Raw genomic sequence first — 19,190 nt, 5'->3', positions numbered from 1 at the left:
AGCATCCTCACCCCAGAGACCCACACCAGGGACCATGTTATTAAGCACCCTCTCATCCTAAATCTTTCCCACCCGGACCTGCAACGAGCTGAGCTAATTCCTCCTCTCCATAGGTTAACCCCCTGAGTTTTGCAGCCCCTGGCTGGGGCTCACGGCCGAGCAGGGGCCAGGGATGCTGGGGCACGGCTGCCCCTCCAGCCCCGGAGCCCTGCAAGGATGCAGGCGTTTCCTTGCGGAGGAACTCGACAGATGCACGGTGCCGTCTTGCCGGCTTTCGACACCCGAGGATGTGCAACAATTATTCTGAGCTAAAATTAGTTGCGGAGCACGTGATGTTCCTGGAAGAACGGTTGTGAGAGCGCAAAGGAGGATGCAGAGCACCAAATCTGGATTTCCAGCAGGATTGAGGCAGCCGTGCCCAGCCACCGCATCTTCAAAGCCATCGCATCTTCAAAGCCCGAGGGGCTGCGGTGCCCCTGAGGACCCACATACGGACCCACATATGGGATTCAGGAATGGTGCCGAGCTCCTGCCTCTGCCACTGATGCGCTGCCATCACCTTGAGGGATTCACTTCACCAGCACCGTCCAGCCCATCGGCCGACCCCGCTGGCAGCCATGGCCAGGGGCGTTCGGCAGAGCCAGGAACCGGGGAGGCACAACTGCAGCGAGCACGATGGGGACGTGGAAGAGACGGAAAACCACAGCGAAGAGGGTGATGCAGGGTACTGAGCGCGGATGTATTTTGCTTTTTCTAGGTAAAGGCCTTGCGGCACTGCTGTGGCGTGTCTGGGGTTGCTGGAGCCGGAGCTGGTGCCTGCCGGTCTGGAGTCTGTGTCTGTTCAAATAGGGGCTGCGCTGCGGGGATGCTCTGGGCCAGGATGCCTGCGGGGCTGACACTGAGGTGGGCATGAAACCCCCCGTGATGCTGTGAAGGTGGGTGGCACACAGCACCCACAACACTGTGCAAGGTGGGCACACAGAGCACCCATGACACTGTGCAAGGTGGGCACATACAGCACCCATGATGCTGAGCAAGGGGGGCACATCCAGCACCCACGATCCTGTGCAAGGTGGGCACACAGAGCACCCATGACGCTGTGCAAGGTGGGCACATACAGCACCCATGATGCTGAGCAAGGGGGGCACATCCAGCACCCACGACGCTGTGCAAGGGGGGCACATCCAGCACCCACGACGCTGTGCAAGGGGGGCACATCCAGCACCCACGATCCTGTGCAAGGTGGGCACACAGAGCACCCATGACGCTGTGCAAGGTGGGCACATACAGCACCCATGATGCTGAGCAAGGGGGGCACACAGAGCACCCACGATCCTGTGCAAAGTGGGCACACAGAGCACCCATGATGCTGTGCAAGGGGGGCACATAGAGCACCCATGATGCTGAGCAAGGGGGGCACCCAGAGCACCCACGATCGTGTGCAAGGTGGGCACATCCAGCACCCATGATGCTGAGCAAGGGGGGTGGCATGCAGCGCCTGCAGCACTGTGCAAGGTGGGCACGTACAGCCCGTGCAACGCCGGGCAGCGTGGCAGCAGCCCGCCCCAGCCGTGCTGCAGCTGCTCCCAGCCCGCCGCCCCCCAGCCGTTTGCAGCCTGAGGTTACGGGGTCTGCGGGGTGGCACGGCTGCTCGCAGCTATTATCTGCCTGACTCGGTCCGCGGGCACTCCCAGGTTTCCCGACACGTCTTGGATGGCGTGTTTGTTTTTTAATGCGCTCTAAGTGGAGATTCCTTCCCCCCCCACTTCACTCACACACAACCCACCCAGACGTGAGCACCAGAAACACAAGCCCCAACACAAGTCAAGCACCATGTCCCCGTCTAGAAGCTAGTAAAAAATGTATTACCTAAAAATATCTTTCCAAGAGGTGATTTAAAACAGCAAAGTCTCTTGGCAAGAGGAAATGGAGATGAGGAGTATCTCAGGGCTGAAGAAGCCCCTGGGACCACGCAGCCCTGCGAAAAAGCTCAGATCTCCGATATACAAATTGGACCTCTGCAGGAGGAGAAATGCCGAGGGGTGTTTGAACAGGGCTGCGCCTTCTTCCAGCAAGCAGAGAGCTGCGTGGGTCTCAACTGCGAGGGGCTCTGCATGCTCTGCCCCCCAAAATGCTGTGTCTCGGATCGGGGGGTTGCCACGCACACCAGCCCAGCTCAGGCAGGTTCACGGCTGGAGCCAGACCTCAAACCCTGTCTGGCTCGTCGCTGCCAAGCCGTGGGATGCCCCCAGCCGCCCCCACAGCCTCCGCGCCGCGGTTAGGTGAGGACTCGTGTATGGGCTGGCTGGTCCAAAAGATGCGACGATCCCTTTTCCCTGGCCTCGGGTAATGTGCCTGACATGAGTCACCGGCACCAGCCCCTGGAGCAATTAAGCCGAATGAGTAATCTTCAGTTAGAGCGCTGGAAGGGGGAGAAAATAATGATAGACGCCTCCTAATGAGGGTTCGGTGCAGGAAAACTTTTGAATAAAACCATTCACATATATTAATTACTATGTTAATTACTGCTGTGGGGACTTGGAGCTTTCCACTCCCACTCACAGCAGCCCCTCTCGCTCCCGGACAGGCGCAGCCTTCGCAGGGCGAATCCTCCCTGTGCGCCCGCCAGTTGCAGACCCCTGCCCGACCATGGCTTCGCTTTGGCTTCCTCCTCCCTGAGCCTTTGCTGAGCCCAAGCCTCTTGTCAATGAGCAAAAATTTGGACAAACCAGGAAGAAATGTCGAAGACGATGGAGGGAAGGAAGAGCCACCAGGTAAACCTCAAATGCGCATTTCTCTGACACCTTTGCACGCACGTGCAACTGGTTTGCACGCCCAAGTGAAGGATTAGGTACCAACGCATGCTGCCCCAGCCCTGCAAGCCCAAGCGTTCAAAAGAAATCACGTACTAGGCTCTAAAAGCCACGGGGGTAAAATCAGTGACCACCTCTGGGATCATTTCTGTTCGCGTTTTGCTTTCGGAGCTCTTGCTGGGTTTTTTCTGTGCAACCATCAAGGACTGCGAATTAGAAAAATGGGGGTGTTTTGGTGTGAAAAGAGGAGATCTCTGTAATGACAGGACTGCACAGGGTGGAAGTGTTGAATATTGAAAGCCTTGTGGTAAATCCTCTGGAAACTGGTGTTACGGGGTGGTTTCCCACCCCAGGAGTCCCGGTGAGGACCCGGAGCTGCGGGCACAGACCGAGCCTCTGCGCAGGGCTCATTTTGGGGGGTTTTGGGTGTGAGCAGGGCAGAGAGCGGCACGGGGCAAAAGCCACGTCCGCAGGGCCGGCCGGCGCGGCAGCACGCACTGACCGTTTTCCCTGTGCTGGAAGGAAGGCGAAAACTCTTTGGCAGTGATCCTGGCGATCCGCGCTTCCTCCTGAGCTTTCTGCGCCGCCGTCACAGCCGCCTCCGCCTTGGCCCTGGAGTGAGAGGTCCTGCAAGGCAACCAGAGAGACAAGGACCGTGTTAGGCAGCTTCCCTCTGCAGACCAAGGCACGGAGAAACTTCCCAAAATTGTCCCCACGAAAACCCTTTGCCCCGACCCCCTTTGGCCATGATGGAGGAGTCACCACTGGGAGTGGGGGTCGTTGGGGAACGGGTGATGATACATCGATAACACGTTCATGAGCTGCTTCTCACTCTGCAAATCACCCCGGCAATTTGGAAATAGGGACGGGATGCTTTGTTCCCCTGGGGATGCATCACCCCAAAGCAGGCTGGTCCCCTCCATCACGCACCCCTCCGCAGGGGACCCCAGCCCGGCAGACGGCTGCAGCAACCTCTGCGTGCATCTCCCGGGAGCCTCTGGGGCTGAAGGCCTGAATTTAAAGCCGGTGGCTTTTTTTAACCAAAAACATTTGCTTTTGGATGAAAAAGTGAAGATTTCCACCCCCGCCACCACACGTTTTGTGTAAAACGCTGGATGTAAATACAAGCGCGGTTTGTCACCGAGAGCAGAGGCAGGAGTGGGGGCTTGCCATCGGTACTGCCTCTAACACCCCTTAACGCATCTTCATCAGGGCATTTTTTTTCACCCTGGATGAGCGACTGTCCCTTGCACGCACCCGTTGACCGGCGATTCCCCAGACACTCGTGTTTGATGGTATTTCATCCCATCGCTCAGGATTTACCCTCTCATACAGCCCCTCTGCAGCGTTCCCGCGAGCATCCTTCAGAGGCTGGTTTGCCCCTTCTCCTTAGCTGAGCTATCGAGGCCCTTCAAAAAAATGCCTGTTCTTACCCACCCCGGTGCAGGCAGCGTTATAAATAGCTCAGCTGATTTCTTTTCCCTCCAAAATCAGGCCCTCCATCTCCTTTAATCATTTTTTTTTCTGCCACTCTCTGAATTCCCTCTAATTTTTCGACATCTGCTCAGAAAGGAGTGCCATTTCTGACAGGCTTCTATAAATGGAAAATAGGGCTAGTAATGTGCCTGGCGTTGCATCGTGCAGCACAAGCCGGGGATATGAAACCGGGTGTGTGCCCGTCTGTGTGCTGTCACCTCTTTGAGCCCGGGCGAGACGTCTGGTCCCTGCTCCCAGAGCCGACCTGTCACTTGTTTTCAAGTGCTGACAAGTTGTCTCTGCTCTAATAAGTCCTTCATTTATACATTTATACTGCTTTGGCGTAGCCAAGGGAGCGGATAGGACCTGTTCTCCCGGAGCTAATGAAGGCGGTAGAGGGGCTGCAGGTCCCGCAGGTCCCCCGTGACCGATGCAACCAAAAATTGGTTTTAAATATTTTTTTACTCACCCTGGCTCCAGCGCTCACTCTGCTCCCCACTCATGCAGGGCTGGAGGAGTGGACAAGCATGTTACAGCCCCATCCCTGGGCAGATATCCCAGTTCAGCTCTCTTAGGAGGAGCAGGGATGCTCCGAGCAGGAGCTGCAGCAAAATGCTGGGAGAGGAGGCGCAAACTGCTCCTGTTTTTTGGCACAAACGTGGTCAGTGGGAAAGGCCGGGGCATCAGACCTGCCGATTAAATCACCCCAGTGCCAAGAACGGTCCCACCTGAGGCTTAAAATTAAGATGCTGACTCTTTGAGGCTGTTAAAACGGCTGGCATCTTCCACGGGAGCTTCTCAGCGGTCTGGACATCGGCTCCTGAAGATCCTCCATCCGTCTATCCCTCCGCCATCTCCTCGAACTGGAAACTGTTCAGGGAAGGGACTGTCCCTCCCATACTGCAGCACATTTATACAGCAGGCTGCCAGTCCCCGCTGGCCCGATACAAAGGATTAATAACGTCTGATAGTGTCTGGACCAAACTCAGCAGGCAGGATTACACGCTGCCTCCCTAAACTCCTCCCCGGAGATGCAACTGGAGGCAGTTATCAGTCACTTCTTGCCAGGGAAGGAGGCTGGAAGCGCCGAAAAGCAGCTCGTGCCACTTCCAAGGGTCCTGGGGACACACGAAGGTGTCTGCAGGGCGGGAGGTTATGCTGAAAGAGCATACTTGGAGCCACCATGCTCCCCTCTCCAGCATTCATCACCTCCCCTTTTTTCACCAAAATGGGTCAAAATCACCATCCCTGGGGGACGGATGGATTTCCATCTCTGGAAAACTTACTCCAGCAACTTCTGGACTAGTTCATCCCCATGGACTCCAGGATCAGCCCAGGAAGAGCAGCAACTCGGGGCTTTGGCCCAGAAAGAGTTAAAAATCAATCACATTAATTAAGCCATCTCCGATCTAAAATATACTCAATACCCACAAAGCGGATAGAACGTCGAGTGCTGCGCAGAGGCGCAGGCAGGCTTAATTGTTTGTAATGCTCTCTAAGATGCTTGGAGGAGAGGCGCCGTCGGAGTGAAAAGCAGAATTATGGTGATCTATACGTTGCATAATAAAATACATAAGTATTCCCAAATAAATGCAAGTAATCCAGTTAGCGTTCGCATGACTTTGTCACATACTAAATTTAACAGCTGTCTCCTTTATACATGCCTGCTGCTCGTAGCGTGCGCTAAACCTTAATTCCCCAGTTAATTGCTTGGGTTTATTTCCTTGTAAAGCGGGTCTTTCTCCACGACACATAGACGGGGCCCGATCTAATCACTCTTCTCCTCCTGCCGTAAGCGTTGCCATAAATCTTTCCCGGACAGAGACACCATCCGGGAAACCACAGTCAAAATAAGGCTGGATGCTTCCCTACGGATTCATCACAGCTGGCGGAGGAGGCTGGGATGCTCAGAGGTGGGAGGAATTAAACAGATCCTCTTGCCTTGCTCCTTCGTTACCTCCCGTGATGTCCTCCATCCCGTAACGAGCCCACCAGACAAAAAGCTGTTGCTTGCAAGAGCACGGTGCCCCTCTCGTCTTGGTTGAGCTGATTAAAAGTTGCACATCAGCTCGAAGGTGCTCGTCTGGGTTTCTTCTGCCATCGATGGACGAGCAGGGCAGAAGGAGCGACGCATCCTGGGGTGATGGAGGTGGCCGGAGCTCTCTGAACATCAGCAGACGCAAGCGCAGAGGGACTTCTGAGGATGGTTACAACTCTAAATCTCATTTTAGTGCACTTGGCCATCCAAGCTGAACTGGGGGAGGGTGTTTCGGCAAGGATGGGGCTGGGAAGAGCCAGAGGGGTGATGGTGGGGGTGGTTTATAGCTCTTGAGACCCAAGGGTCTGGTTTGGGCTGGGGCTGGGAGTCCATACTTGGACTGGCTTGGGACATTTTATTTATTAATTTTTTTGCCCAGCTGACTCACTCTTCTCGGAGGCTGACCGGGCAAGTGGTCAAACTGGCAAGAAGAGCTGGCAGGAGGTAGGGAAAAATCACAACCAAACAGATTTCTGTAAATCTTTGCAGATCTCTTGTGATTTGGCCAGGACTGACAGGAGAAGGGATAATACCTGCGAGTGGTTCATAATGCCAAGTTTATCAGCTCCAGCTAATCTGTAAGAAGCTGGAATAAACTGATTTGAAAGGAAGAACTTGGCTTTTTAGGAATGCCAACAGCAACTCTGGCCTGGCTTTGCATGCACGAGGAGCTTCTGCTGCAAATCTGATGCTCGGGGCTGGTTTAGCCAAAAAGGGGTGAACTCTCAGCAAAATCTGTGGCACCTGATGGTCTCGGGAAGAAACAAAGCAAAATTAAAACCAAGCAAGGCTTGAGTGGTGTTTAGGTTAATGGACTGCTTTGGCAGGAGGACAAGTGGGACACACTGCTTAAAAATTAGGCTGGAAATTAGAGCAAGTTTACAGACCACCAGCAACATTTCTGAATGGAGTCGGGTCTGTTCAGGAGTCGTAAGCATGATGCCTGTAATTGCAGGGATGGCACCCGGTGCCACAAGAAAGCTGTTTCATTTCTGAGTCCTTCACCTCCATCCAACTTTCTTTGAGTGCAGTGGTAGTGCAAAGAGCGAGCTGGAACCAGATGAGGGACACACCATCCTTGTTCCCTTTATTTCTTGCATTCCCGTATGAGAAACAGGCTCTTCTTTGATTAAAAATAGGTAACAGACTCTGAGCAAAAATATGCCGGGGGTCCAAGGAAGCTGTGTGCTGCACACAGGGAGAAATCCGCATTATTCGTGGTTTAAATGCAAAAAAGCATCATATGGGCAGGATTTCTGGAAAAGAAGGTCTGTTTTCCAAAATTCACACGGCAGCTCTTGCTGGGGGATTTCTGTTCTTTTGCAAGCAAACTTCTTGCTTCTCGGACGTCCCCGTGAACTCAAAGCTCGGCTGAGGGATCCCCTGCTCAATGGGATTTAGGCTTGACAGGGAAGTACAAAAATGCTGCTTTATTGCTCGTGTTTGTTGGGATCCTGCTGCAAGGATGGAGATCCCCAGCCCTCCTCCATCCCATTCCGAGAGCTGACGGAAACCTCTCCAGATAGTCCCAACTCCTTGACAGGAGCACACATGAGATGATTGCAACAAGCCCTAAACCCTTTGCTCAGTACCGAGCTGATTTCAACAGGACTATTAGGGTTTAATCTTTTCTACCTTGTTTGTATACCTACGAGTCAACCTTCTCGCAAGGGAGCTCAAAAAAATCAAGCTCCTGGTAACTACAAAGGGGTTCGCTGTCTTCTCCCCCCTTGTTTTGCATTTCCTTAGCTCAGATGGAGGGGCTGGAGCGATGGACAGACCGATCTAACCGTCCAGAGCTTAGAAATGCAGTAAGAAAGCTGAGATCCAAAGAAAATTATTAAAACGATTATTAAAGCCTTCTTCCGTGCAGCTTTTTTAACTCCTACCGTATAAACGGAGAAAACCCTGCGGTCCATGTTTTCATGGAATTCATGCAAACCCGCCACGGGCTGTCTTCACTGAAGGCTTCACTTCAGCAGGCGAGCGCTGCTGGCTCGTAGGCACTCACAAGCGGCGAGGATGGAGTTAACCAGCCGGTGAGCTCATCCTGGGACATAATGAACAGCCTCAGGTTTTCCTAAGGGGCCAGGCTGGCTCCATCCGATTCACTTTGTCTCTCAGGTCAATATGTAATCAGGCAGCTTTTTGGGTTTTTTTTTTAAATGCATCTTTATCTTCCTATAGGAGGAATGTTTTCTCCCTCCATTACAGAGGTTCATGTATTTTTCAAATGGCAAAATTCAATTAAAACATACACTAGCTGCAAGAAAATACTTCAGGAAAAATTCAGAGAGAGCATTTGCAGGACATTTAAGACTCGGTGCTTTGCTCTCCCTTCCTTTGCAGGACATTTAAGACTCGGTGCTTTGCTCTCCCGGCCCACCCCGGTGCACTTGAAAAGCAGCGGTGGCTGCAGCCGGGCTGGCTCAGGGGTGCACAGGGAAGCGTCGGGATGCTCTGTGTCCTGGGAAGGGATGGCTGGACCAGGGGAGGAAAAGGAGCTTTTCAGTCCAACCACCCCATGTGCAAAAACCAGGCTTGCATGAGCACAAGCCCCTCAACTGTGTTGACTCACCAGGGGTTATTTTACGCTCCCACCGGCACAGCGGAGAGCAGGATCCAGCCCTAATTGCATCAAGCCGAGACACACCAAGAAACACAAAGCAAAAGTCCCCAAGTGATCGATGCCGGTAACCAAACCCCAGAGCAGAAGGGAGAGGGGGAGCGCTGATGCAACCCTCTCCCAAGGCTACCCGACGGCTCCGCACCCCGCAGCGAAGGAGAGCCGCTTCCAGCTCCCGACCCTGCCCGCGTGGGATCGATGGCTGCAACCAGCGCCGGGAGGGATGGGGAGGTGGAAAGAGGCTCTGCCTGCTCGGGGCAGTATCTCAAACCCTGCCTGCAAGGAGGGGAGGCTTGGCCGGTCTTCATGCTCTCCTAGATGGGACAAATTGGGACTGAATTATTAATAGCCGCTGCAGACTGTCTGGCTTCTACCTCTGTGGGAGCATCTCTGATTTAGGGCAGAGCTGGGGAGAGCCGCAGCGCCCGTCCTGCCTCCCTTTGCCCCTGGCATGGGCTTCGGCGCGGCAGCCTTCGCTGGGCACAGCATCCCGCATCCAGCACCTCTCTGGCCCCAAAAGACCGGCGCAAGAACCTGCCTGCACGGGCCAGGGTAGGCGCGACCCAGGGCCAGGCTCTGTCTAGACGTTTCCTTCAGGGAGCGGGGAGATGGCAGCAATTAACAACCTGTTTGTTATTTTCCCTATCTGGCATTTATTGCCCCAATAAAACCCACTCTTAATTCCAGCTTGACTCTTTTCACAGCTCTCCTGGCTTGGTTGTTATTGCACTAGGCTTGCCTTGAGTGATTTGTGAAGGCAGTAATACAGTGCCGGTACTCAGGGGGTGGAATATTAGACACACCAATTAGCTATCTGTGCATAAATTCCCATTTACCTGCTTATCGCAAGCATATTTGCCTTGCCCGCTTCCTCCGTCTGCTTTTTCCTCCACCCCCCATTGCTGGAATTCTTAATCAAGAGAAAAAAAAGCAGCTAATGTGACCTCTGACATGACGTAATGCAGCCAAAAACGTCTGCTCTGGCTCTTTGCAGCCAGACAGAAAGCAGGTGCCGTGCATAGCAAAGAGAAAGCCTGGCTTCCCCGCACCCGCTGCCAGACTTCCTGGCTCTGGATGGAGATTTTGGGGTGGGAGGATGGACCACCCCTGCCCGAGCTCTGTGGACCGGCGGGGAGCAATGGGCGCCGGGAGGAGGAGAGGGAAATCTCCCATCAGCGAGACGGCAAGAAGGAAGGGTTGGGGATGGCTGGGATGGCACGGGGCAGAGGGGATGGTTACTGCAGGCTCTGAAAAAATTGCTCTGAAAGTCACATTTCAAGAGAAAAGTTTGGAATTAAAAAAAAATAAAAAAATAGTCAAACCCTTTAATCCTGAAAAGAAAAAAAATAAACCTCGATGCGTTTGTTTGTTATTGCCCAAGAAAGCAAAATACAGAGAAGCATGGAAAATGTTGTGGTCAAAAGCCCAAATCTGAGTTTCCCTGTGGTTTTACACTGGGAAATGTAATGATACAGCGGGAAACCGTTCCCAAGCCAGCTGGGACACCTCGCGGAGAGCAGGTGCCGGTGGCCCAGCTGGGGCACGGTATGCATGAGGTCTCTGAAATTCATGGAAACGGGGATGGAGCCAGTTCCCATTTAGCTCCTTGCCCCAGGCACCTGTGCCAGATTCTTCTCTACCTTTATATTTTTGGAGCTTACAAACAGAGAGTGAATTCACCAAGGCGTCATTTGCCATTTTGTGCTGAAATACCATTTTTTTAATTCGAGTAAGGGAAAAGAAAATCCCAGGCTATGTCTTTCTGTCCTGTACCTTGCCTTTAAGTAGGTAAAATTAGTTTGCTGGAGAACTGAATTCATAACATGTAATGATGCAAAGTCACGGTGACTTGGGGGACAGGGATGGGCCACAATCAAATGTCACGTCCCCAAAATCCGGGGAGAAACGTGGCCCAAACCACAGCCCACAGCAGGCAGCGAGTTGCATCGTGACCGTCTTGGCCGCTGCCATCCCTGCGCATCCCCCAGGACCCTGAGCTGGGTCCTCCCCAGCGGAGAAGGATGAGAGCAGCCGAAGGGCCGTAACGCTACGGTCCTCTCCAGCTCGCCTTATTGCCATCATCCCAAATCGGTCACGGCGCTGCTCAGATTTGTTTATTTTATCCCTGTTGTTGCTAAACAAAAAATGCCAGCCCTGGCACAAGAAAATCAAACTCCATCGACTTCAAAGGGCTGGGTCAGGTGGAGCTGGTACCCAAAGGTACCTCTGCCACCGTTAGCCAGGATGCTGCCAGCATCTCTCTCCGGCCAAGGGACGTGCAGAATAAGCACAGCCAGGCAGAGCCGTGCATTTCCCTCCCGGTGGGTTTCCTTCCTTTTAATTTTTTGCCCCCCGGCAAGGGCAAAGCTGATGGGTCTTGCGCACCGGAGACGATGCACGAGCTGCCCTGAGATGTTATTTACAGCTTGCAAGATAATTAACATCTGGAGAGGGAGGCTCATCTCCTGCCATCTGTCACTTGAAGCTACGGAGGATGCACGTGAGCGACGCAGCCAGGCGGTACCTGCCCGTCCCGGTGCTTCGGTGCCTGCCAGCCCAGACCCGCGCGCAGGAGCTGGGCTTTGCCTAGGAAGAAGGACAGCTTTGATGCCATCGTCCCCCATTGCTGCCCCAGCCTGACCGACCAAAGGAGACAGGTTTGGCCTTGCTCCAGACCTGGCACTTTGGCGGCTCAAACACGGCAGCGATGGGCAGCGGTGGGGCAGGGAGCTGCCCCTGGAGCTCGGGGCAGCCCCCTCTCCCAAACCAGACCCAGAGGCATCACCTCTGGGGATGGAGTTTCCCCTTTTCTTATAAACTGGGGAAGGCATGAGATAATTGCAGCAATGCTGGGAGCGTCGTTATATTCTGGAAAGCGATGGGTGGTGATGCAAAACTTGCAGGAACCCGCTCGGAGCAGGGTTGAGGAAGAGTTAGCTTCAGGGAAGGGAAAGGAGTGATCAGGGGGGATTCTGCCTGCTTTCCAGCCGTCATGGTTTGGATGCAGCAGGTTTCCATGATTTTACTGGATAATCGTCGTGTACATAATGGAAAAGGCGACTGCCCGTTTGGATAGTGCGAGAGGAAATGGGAAACACTGACGTCCCCCTCTTCGTTCCCTGCTCTCGCAGACTGCCAGCAGACAGTCCTCCACACACACGTCCCAAAGGCACAACCACGCCACAAATGCTCCTCTAGCCCTGGGCAAAAATAGTGCATTACAAACGATCCTGCCACATTCAGGCAGGAGGCAAAACAGGTTGGAAGAAATCACTAACAACCCTTGGAAACGAAAAAAGAAGAAGAAAAAGCCCAAGCAAAAGCAAGTGAAGGCACAAAATCTCCAAGGAACCTGGGCAGCGCTGGATCATCCGCACACTGCAGATCTATACTGCCTGTATTAAATGCAAAAACAGAACAGCAGAAAAGCCCTACATCAATGCCGCATTCGGGTGGAGATTTTTAAATGCACAACAGGCCAAGATATAGCTCCCTGAGCAGCCATAACTCAGCCTGCTTGGACATGTGGAGCGTTGAGTTTGGCTGTACATGCTGCTGACTGTAATGACTTCAGGCTGGATCCCGCATTCCGGTTGCATCGCCCTGTCTCCAGGCAAGGCTGGCTCCAAAGGCAGCCCCGCCAAAACCCTCGCGAGCCCGTCCCTGCGCGTAGGCGCTGCTCGTTACGCCAGGGAAATGCCAGGTTTTTGATGGGAGGCTTGACCATAGTGAGTCTGGATAGGTGGCTTGGTGTAACTTTACCCATCCTCCTGGGTTTATTGAGGAGAGGAGGGTAGAGACGTGGTTGGGACATGATCACCCAGTGTCCAGCCACAAATTTGGAGCAACCTTTGCGGGATGGATGAAAGCGGTTAGAAAAAGCCTGGCTCGGCGTGACCTGGAGGATACCAGGTGCCTCCTCCTGCCATGGCTTGCCCCAGGCTGCAGGTCAAAAGGTGGAGGATTTGGTGGACCATCAGCATCCCACCCTGGCCTCCATCACCAGAAGGCTCCCCAAAGCAGCCCATTCCTCCCCGTTTTTCACACTGTCCTCCTCGGTTGGCTGACGCCACGCACGGGATGAAGAGTGGGGTGGAAACCTCAGTGCCAAAGGTGCAAAATGCAGCAGAGAGAGAGAGAAACTCAAGCAGGCCATGGGCGAAGGGAGCCGAGGGAGCCTCTGGTCTGCCTCCAGGGAGGCCCTCAAATCCCTTTGAGGAGCCATCGGCACAGCCCGACCCTTTGGGAAGCATTAGGGGCTTTTCCCCTAGGGAAAAGTGCTCAGAATAAGAGACTTCCCTTAGGGAGAATTCCCTTGGGGAACAAGACAACTCCCTTGGGGAGTTCAAGCTCAAAACTCCAGGTGAGGGAGGTAATGACAAGCAAGCAAAGCAGATCTGTCCATTTAATTTCAGTTTCATTTTGATGCCTAAAAAAGAACGAGTCAAACCAAATCCTGAGGCAAAACACAACAGAACCGCAAGGAAAAGTCTTTTTTCCTTTCCTGACCCTTCGCCCTGTTTGGGTTTTGGCTGAAATGCTCTGGCAGTTTCACAAGTTTTGGTCTCCTCAAGCAAAACAGACATTTGGCAAACGAACTTTCCAGGCAATTTTTTTTCTGCTGCTGAAGCCACAAAAGCCCAAAAGAGACAGCACAACGTTGAGCTCATGGTCCTCCTTTCCCCTGGTGATGGGCTCGTGGACAGGGATGATCCATGACATACCTCTGGCCACGCACCATTTTAACCAGCCAACACCCAACCGTAAACCCCCCCACCAATTCAGAGCAAACTACAAAAAAAACTTCATCCACAGTCAACGACAAACTCGTTTAACTCAACTTAACATTTTAGTTCCAGCACAGTCTGGACTCAGGCCAAGACATGGAGCTGAAATGGCCTCAGGAGTGCTGACGGATGCTCTCCAGCTGTCAGAGGAGAGGTGGTTGATATCCAGCCTTGTCCTCCGGGACTTCTCTGCCGTCTCCAGCCCTGCGGGGTAGGAGAGAGGACTCTTTTCTGGGTAATGTGACAGGGGTCTAAGGGATGGGTTAAAATGGTCCGGTCATCTGAGTGATGGAAAAATGCATTTCTAGCACCAGGGCCCCAAGAGATGCTTGGAAAGCAAATACGTCCGTGTCTTGCTCCACACAGCTGGGAGGAGGCCGATTCCCCACCCGGAGCGAGATGCTGGAGGTGGGCACCGCTCCGTGCACCTCTTGCCACATTCGGCCTTGCCAGGATGGGCCTAGTGATAACGGGGAAGCTCCTCTCCGCTGTAAGGGGCAACTGGCCCCAAAGCAGCTGGTTGGAGAGAGCCACGGGCAGGACACGGCAGCATCATCTCCATCCGCCACTGCCATGTCCACCTCCCACGTCTGCACACCAGGAACCCTCAGGAATGACGAGAAAATGCCAACCCAGAGCAAAAATGCTCCCCAAGGAAAGCATGCCACAGACAGCATCCCCTTAACCCCATTGCTTAACGCCATCCTGGAAGGTGCCGAGTGGGAACGAGGACTTTGCTTGGCCGTGCCCCAAACCCAGGGTACCACCGTCCCCCGGTGCAGACGAGCCCTGCGCAGTTTGGCTGGACGCAGACCGGCACAGAGATCTCAGCTGGAAACGGTACCCACCGAATCAGCCCTACTAAAAGCAACATCAGATGCTAAAATGCCGCAGAAATATGTTCAGTGCCAGGCTGCTGTCACCGGTCTCTGCAGCTCCGGTCCCCATGGGGAGGGATGGAGGGAACAGGAATGTTTGGTGAAATTTCTCATCGTTTTTGAGCGCTGCCCGGGGCTGACCCAGCCCCATGGCACACGTCGCCCGGTCCCCCACATCCTCCGCAGCCCTGGTGGGTGCAGGCAGGAGGCGGAGGGGCTGGGGGTGCCTCCGGGGCTGCGCTCAGCCCTGGGCAGGCAGGCAGGGGTGGGCAGACCCCTCTGCGGTGCGAGTGCCGGCCGCAGCCCTGCCAACTGTGGGGGGGGAAAAAAAAAATATATCATCCCGGTTGCCACAGCAACGAGCAGCTCCTGCCTGCCTCAAACTTCAGAGCCCACCCAGAAGGAGCCGCTTTCCTCCTCCCCGCTGCCTGCACGGGTTTCTCCTCCCTGTCGCCTGGGGGTTTTTGAGCACCCAGGAGCCCAAAAGCCAGCCTGCGCCCCCGAATATCCCACGTCTCATGAGGCTTCTCAAGATGGGGAGCTGTGCGTGAGCTGCAGGGTCTGCAGTGGGGTTTGCCCGCTCAGCCCCGCTGCCTGCCTGCACCCGGCTTTGACCCTCAGCTGGTGGGTGCTGCTCGTCCCAGCGCACCCCACGCGTCCTGCGGGATCCCCTGGACGGGATGCTGCCGCTGGGGACCCGCTGGGGTGGAGGGTGCCCTTTCTGGTCCCCAAATGCCAGCGTGCCCTGAGGCCGGCAGACGGCCCCGGGTTTGCAGGTCTGCGCTGCCTCCAAGGCAAAGCCCATGAAAATTTCCACTTAAGCAGCCAGCAGCACAACAGGGGAAGGGACTCAGAGCCTGCCTCTGCCAGGAGACAATCTGGGCTTTTAATTATTTATGCTTCACCTCCATGCTATGGTGATGAGAGACAGATCAGGCAGAGAGACGCAGCCAGATAATGGAGAGAAGGCTGCAGCCCGTTTCCCCAGAGAGGCCATTTACATGATGCAGGTGAGTCCCTTGCCTGAGTCCTGCCCCACACCTCTCCCCTTGGAAAAGCACCTCATCCCTGGCTCTCATCTCTGCCACCGCTTTCCCGGAGGCTTCGTCCCCAGGACCGAAGGGTTGGGGAAGAGCTGCCACCTGCCACGGCTGTTTGAAGCTCCTCAGAGATCTCATCACACTGGATGGGGACCAGCCATGGCCCCCTGCCAGCGGGGTGCCTGTGGGACATCCACCGTGACCGCTGTGTCCAGCTTTGAGCCCACGAACCTATTTCTTCTCCGTAAGGGAGTCCAACCCTGAGCAACCGCTGCTCAGGGTTCAGAGCGGTGTCACCGAGGCTCACGAGGACGATTCGTGGTGGGGTGTCCACTGACCCAGCCTTGCTTGGTGTGACCATCTCCAGCAGGTTTTGCTTTGAGGATGGATACCAGACGTGCTTTAACTGAGCAGAATGAATTCAGCAAAGCTACACGGCCTGGGCCCGTGCTCCCTTCTGCCTTCGAGGTCCATGAACAGGAGCCGGCGCTGCCGGCACGGAGCCCAGCCGGTTCCCATTGGGGTGCAGCGAGCCTGTCTCTTGCGGGCTGCTCCTGATGCTGAATGGGATAAACCAACAGTCCCCAAATAATGTGCCGTGTCCCTGGAGGGTGATGCAAAGGGATGGGATGGGGCAGATTCGGGCCGCGGTTGCAGCGAGGCTTTGCTGTCCCAGTTGGCAGCGAGCAGGCAGCCCAGGGCTGCTGCTTGCTATTGAAAAGGGGCAGCGGAGGTGGGATAAAAGTGAAAAGAAGGTCTCGCCGGACGGTGGGATGAGCACCGGGCACGGCCACGTCACCACCGTGATGGGATTTTAGGGTGCTCAGCACCCTGAAGAATTGGGACCTTTCTTAGTCACAACTTTAAAGGGATGATCGGTCGGATCCATGGGTTAAATCCCCCTGGGATTTTCAGGGGGGAAATTCGCTTAGCAGGGTCTATGGTCAAATCCTTTAATTTCCTGGATTAGGAAGCCAAGACGGCTTGTCATTTGTCCTGCGTGGAGAAGGCGAAAGAAAGCTCGAAAGCACCGAGGGACCGGGAGCCCCCAGCCCGGCCGCTGCGCTCCCCCCACGGCAGAGCCGGTCCTCTCAGCATCCCCATCTCTGGCTTTGGGAGGAAGTGATGCTCATGAACACGAGCAAGGAAAATACTCAATATTTTTTCCCAGCTCTGCATTTTCATCTCGGTTGCACTCCTGATATTGCTTTTGCCTCTCTCTAGGGAGGAAGGGGCTTCGGGGGGTAGAGGAGCAGGGGGGTGTTAGGGCTGTTGCTGCAGGGAAGCGGGTGGGTGGGTGGCTGGGGTGGGAGCAGTGCAGCTGGCAGGAACGCATGCAAGGAAACCCAAAACGGGAGCTGGGAGAGGAAAAAAGCACGCAGGCCTCTCTCGCGAGATAGGGAGGCAGCGTAGCTGTGGCGTAGGGACCCCAAACCTTCCTCCCAGCTCTCCTCTGCTATCAAAGCTTGGGTGTGCTGCATCGCCAGGGTGCAGCGCGGGAGCAGGGAGACACGGCGCAGCAGCTCCCACCGACACGGCTGGGGGGTTAGGGTGGTGGGACATGGCAGCAAGGGGCTGGGATGCCACAGGCAGCATCCCCCATCTAGCCCTTGGGCCTGGCTGCGGGTTTGTGTGTACCCCCACCAGTCTCCTTGCACCCCGCGGAGGGCGAGGATGAGGATGGAGGAGAGCGACGGGGCTGCGAGCCAGCCCGCCTGCCAGGCAGCTGCGCAGGCTGGGGGAGGATCTCTCCCTTCCCTCCTGAAGATCGCTGAGAAAAGCAACGCTGCAGATTCTGCTCGATGAATAGGAAAAGCAGCAGAAAGGAAAATCAGGGGCTGGCTTTTTTTTGTTGTTGTTGGCTTTTTCTTTTTTTTTTTTCCCTTCCGATGAAGGGCTGCTCCACCCGCAAGCTAGCGGGCGACAGCACCCCACTCCCTCCCCTGCTGGCATCAGCATGGAGAAGAAGAGTCTTCACCATCCTCTTCTTCAGCTCATTCCCTCTTCCCCGCGCTGTGCAGGCAGTCAGGGCAGACAGGAGGTTCTCGTGTTAGTGGGGGGATCCAGCACGGCTCGGGGGGCTGAAATCATCCAGCACCATCTCCGGAGAAGGGCTGATTCTGCAGTGGGGCCAGCCCCAGCAGGGCAGCAGCGCCGGCCACTCAGCCCATGCACTAAGCTGGTAAAAGGCTTGGATTAGAAACCAGGCAGATGATCCGGGCTGCGACACGCTGCTGCACGATGCCGGAGAGGAGGAGGAGGAGGAGGACAAGGCAGCCTCCCCTTCGGCCCCCCGCCTGCTGCCCAGCTCTCCGGGGCAGCCCCTTCCCGTGGAAGCGGCAGCTGCCAGGAGTGAATCACCCTCCCCATCCTTCCTGCCTCGCTGTCAGCCGGTGCCATCCCTGCCCGTTTCCATCTGGTCCCGCTGCAAAAGCGACTGCGGAGCAGGCACCGGCACATTGCGCTCCGGCACCGGCACGGCTCTCCCATCCTGGTTCTGCCGCCGGGCGTTTCGCTTCCTCCTGCATCCAAGACCCTTCTCCTGCTTCACTCTACGGCAAAACCATCCCCTCCAGCCGCGCTTTGCTGCAGGCCTGCCGCGACACAAACCGTGTCTGCCAGGACCACACGGATTTCGGAGATCTTCCCCAACGAGTGTGGGGAGGAGGGCAGAGCCGGCTGGGATCACGGTGAATCCAATGGGCTGTGAATCTCCACTCTGCCCGTGTTACTTCATCACAACCTCGCAATGTTGGAAATGATTAAACGAAAGCGTGTCGCACGCCTGGGCCATGGAGCTGGGGTGTTTTAGCTCATATTTGGTTCAGCGGACAGGGAAGGTGGTGGGAGCTGCCGAGTCAGGAGCGGCAGTCGTGAAGGATGGGAGAGCAACAAAGGGAGAGGGACTAGCGAAACCCATGCCGAGCTGCTCTCCTAGAAGCTAAAAAAGAACCCTGCTGAGGTTTTTCCAGTTGGATTACTTTGTAAAGCATCATTCCTACGAACGGCACTTAATTTTCCAGCCTGTTCTTGTCCGTGCACGGATGTGCCCCTCCACCTCTGCACCGCGGTGCAGGCAGCGGGGTGGCAGTCGGGGACACGCAGAGCTGGCCCTGCGCGAGCGTGCCAGCTAGTCCTGACTTTTGACACGGCCACCAAAGGGCTTAACGCTGTAAGTCCTGTCTGAGCAGGCAGTTGTTAAATTGGCATTGCAAGAGGACTTAAACAGTCACAGTGCAGACAGCAGGTCCCGCAAGAGCCAGCCGTGGGTAAGGACACGATGCTCTGGGATGCCATCCGGGGATCTGCCGTTCCTCGAGTGTCCTGGACTAGAGGTGGAAACTGTGCTTGCCGTGAGTCAGAGGTACCCGTGTCATCCCAGCCGACAGCGACACACGAACGGGAGGAAGAACAGCTGATCCGAATCTCTGCCGCCGTGGCATCGCCTGACCCCTGTCAACACGCGGGGGCTCGTGCCCGGGCAGCAGGAGGGGAGGGAGGTGGCAGAGGGAAGGAGCTGGCAGGAGGGGAA

General features: G+C 55.3%; 1 protein-coding gene across 6 annotated transcripts in view; it reads right to left on the bottom strand.

Annotated features, from left to right (window-relative positions):
* JPH3 (junctophilin 3) overlaps window positions 1–19,190 on the bottom strand; it is a 61,326-nt gene that overhangs the window by 18,461 nt on the left and 23,675 nt on the right. For all 6 annotated transcript variants that reach the window (XR_012044150.1, XR_012044151.1, XM_072872897.1 and 3 more), the window contains one exon: window positions 3,316–3,440. Coding sequence is in view for 4 of the 6 variants with exons in the window: in XM_072872897.1 (XP_072728998.1) it covers window positions 3,316–3,440 (125 nt within the window). In the remaining 2 variants the exon portion in view is untranslated. The remainder of the gene's footprint in view (window positions 1–3,315; window positions 3,441–19,190) is intronic.

This window comes from Ciconia boyciana, chromosome 9 (assembly GCF_034638445.1).
Source record: "Ciconia boyciana chromosome 9, ASM3463844v1, whole genome shotgun sequence".
Lineage (NCBI taxonomy): Eukaryota > Metazoa > Chordata > Aves > Ciconiiformes > Ciconiidae > Ciconia > Ciconia boyciana.
The sequence above is the reverse complement of the archived record's forward strand: the minus strand, read 5'-3'. Positions and strand labels throughout refer to the sequence as shown.